This window comes from Pinus tabuliformis, chromosome 4_1, assembly GCF_031772625.1.
Source record: "Pinus tabuliformis cultivar Carrire ecotype Pingquan chromosome 4_1, CPIR1, whole genome shotgun sequence".
Lineage (NCBI taxonomy): Eukaryota > Viridiplantae > Streptophyta > Pinopsida > Pinales > Pinaceae > Pinus > Pinus tabuliformis.
Window position 1 is genome coordinate 246508316 of NC_142303.1, and position 2798 is coordinate 246511113.

At 41.2% G+C, this 2798-nt stretch overlaps 1 protein-coding gene across 1 annotated transcript; it reads right to left on the minus strand.

The window, feature by feature from the left end:
• Nucleotides 1-1885: 1885 nt before the first annotated feature.
• LOC149175197 (uncharacterized) lies at nucleotides 1886-2590 on the minus strand. Its single transcript, XM_089421071.1, has one exon. It carries the CDS (start codon nucleotides 2588-2590, stop codon nucleotides 1886-1888), a length of 705 nt encoding a protein of 234 aa, XP_089277197.1.
• Between the last annotated feature and the right edge of the window lie 208 nt (nucleotides 2591-2798).

A 2798-nucleotide genomic window follows, 5' to 3' on the forward strand; every position in this document is an offset into this window, starting at 1 on the left:
TTTTATAGTATCTAAATGCCTCCTTCTTTATTTCTTCTTTCCCTCTAACCTCTTTACCTTCATTATCCTTAATGCTATCTATTTGGTTTTGGATGCTCCTTATCCTAGCAGTATTATGGAAGAAAGTTGTATTCTTGTCTCCTGCTTTAAGCCATAGGCTTCGAGATTTTAGTCGCCACTCCTCTTCTTCCATTCTGTTTTGCTTGTATAATTCCCAATACACTTGTTTTTCCTACCATAAACTCTCTTGCGTTTCCTCTTGCTGCTCTTTTTCCACTTGAATTCTCTCTATTTTTTTTCTGTTATTTCTGTCTTCCTTTTTTGTGTTTCTATTTTTTTGTTCCTTGCCCAATGTTTCAGCTCTTTCCTCAGGGCTTTAAGTTTAGATTCCTAGACATAGCTAGGGGATCCAATAATTTGATTTTCCCATACCTCTGCAATAATCTTTTTGACTTCTTCGTTGTCGTTCCAGGTGGAACTGAATCTGAAAGGAACTGGACCAAGGTTCCCCAACATCCCTAGTGAAAGCACCACCGGTTTGTGATCTGATGCAATGTTATGGATGATTTTTTATTTTATCTCACTGAAGGAGGTGGCAATTTTGTCTTGAATTAGGAATCTGTCCAACCTTTCCTTTATATTATTTTTACCAATTCTTTTGTTGCTCCAAGTATACTTCCCATTGCTAGGAGGCATGTCCATTAAATTGCATGTTTCCATAATTGATTCTACCATTTCCCTTGATGGATCAACATGATATTCCCCCCCAAACTTCTCCTCTGCGTTCAATACCAAGTTGAGATCTCCTCCTAGAATTATGCCTCTGTTTTGAACCTGCAAAAGATAATTTTTTAACGTGATCCAACAAGATTCCTTATCCCTGTAGTGGTTAGGGGCATATATATTTATAATGCAATATATCTCTTTTGACTTTTTGTTTTTCAAGTCTATTTTTATCCAATGCAACTCTTTTTTTTGTTGAATCAACTCCCAGTTCTCTGTTTTCCATAGTGTACATATTCCTCCTGAAGCTCCAATCGCTGGGATTGATGTTCCTTGATAGCTTTTTGTTTTTTGGGTCATTGTTTCCATTTCCTTTTCATTTATCTTTGTCTCCTGGATCATAAAAATATCAGGCTTCTCTGATGCTATTAAGTCTTTCATTGCCTTAAATTTTGGCATACTTCCCATCCCTCTGCAATTCCAAGAGACTATATTCATTATCACTTTGGGATGAGGGTAGAGGGACCTTTCCCTCTGTTAGGATGAGCATTTTTCTCCTTGCTTTTTTCTAAGAAAGTTTCTAGTGGTTGTTGGGTGCCCAGTGCCATTTCCTTTGCCGCAACTTCAACTCTGATTTCTCTGTTGGATTTCCTACTAGCCTTTTTAGGGTGGTTGAGGGAGGAGAGGAGATCTTTAGAGAGGGTTCGAGTGATAATTCAGTCGAAAGAGGGGGGAGGAGGGCTAAGGGATAGGATGGGAGAGGAAGGGGAGGGAATAGAGGGGAAGGGAAGGAGAGGAGGGGAGGAAGGAGGATCAGGTTCCACAAGAGATCCAAAGGGGTTAGATGCCAAAAGGCCCGATGAGGGGGGGGGGGGGATTGATGAAGGTAATAAAGATGAGGAGGGAGAGGGAGGATATTTATTAGGAATAGGCAAAGAAGGAGAGGAGGAGGGGGAGAGGAGAGGAAGGTTCGAAGAAGGAAGGAGGGAGGCAGAAGCAGGTTGAGAAGAGGATTTGTTAGCTAACTTTTTCTTCTTGACTTGCTCCCATTTTGGTTCCTAGTTTTCTGTTTCTTCTATTTCCTATTTTTTAACACATCTATTAAAAAATGACCATATTTGTGACATACCTTGCATTTGAAAGGAATTTGTTCATAATCCAGCTATTGAATGTGAACCCAGCTATCAACTTTGATCTTGACTGCTTCTGGTAGTCCTTTCCCCAGGTCAACTTCCACACATATTCTTGTGCATGCGTGCATGTTTTCCTTTGGCTCACTTCTGTCGATATATTTCCCAACTGCATTTCCTATTGCTTTAACAGAGTCATCTCCCCAGTAGTGCAAAGGAAGATGGGGAAGCCTCACCCACACTGACATTGCATTCGGCACATCCAACTCTGGATCGAAGTCCGGAGTCCATCTATTGAGATAAAGCCCTCTTGAATCCATGAAATACGGTCCATTTCTGAATATTAAATCTCTGTCCTCTTTGGTTTCGAAGTGGAAATCGAAGTAACCTCTTCCACAAAACTTGATCGAGATTTTCCCCATGATAGAGGAGGCCCAATTTCTTTCCACCCATTTGAGAACCAATCGGGGAGAAGGCCAGAGTCCAGTAAACTGTCCAACCAATCCTCGCTCAGAGAGAGATAGAGCAATGCGACGAGGAAGGGTGGGAGGGAGGATTATTTCTGGTATTTCATTGATCTTCTTTACAAACTTGGATATTGAAGGTCTAGCTCGTGATGGACCAAGAGAGGATATAAGAGAGGCAAAGGCTTCTGCATTTTCACCCAGCTGAGCTGAAGCTTCAAGAATGGTAGCAGGGAGCGAATTTCCCATAGGAGGAGGCTCCACATGGGCCATCACAGGCTAGAAGCAGAGCAGCTTGTCCCGAGAGCCGAGGGAGGAAGGCATGCTCAGATTTTGAAATCGCCAAGGCAGGAGCAGTGCAACGCTTCGACTCGCTTGACAAAAGGGACTAAATATAACATATTGTTGTTGGTAGTATTTTTTATAACATCACTATATTAACAATTTTTACTTTATTTATTTAGTCATAAGATTTATATGA

Bases quoted from the DNA above. Each gene is read 5' to 3' on its own strand.
- LOC149175197 (XM_089421071.1), bottom strand. From the start codon at position 2,590: ATGGCCCATGTGGAGCCTCCTCCTATGGGAAATTCGCTCCCTGCTACC.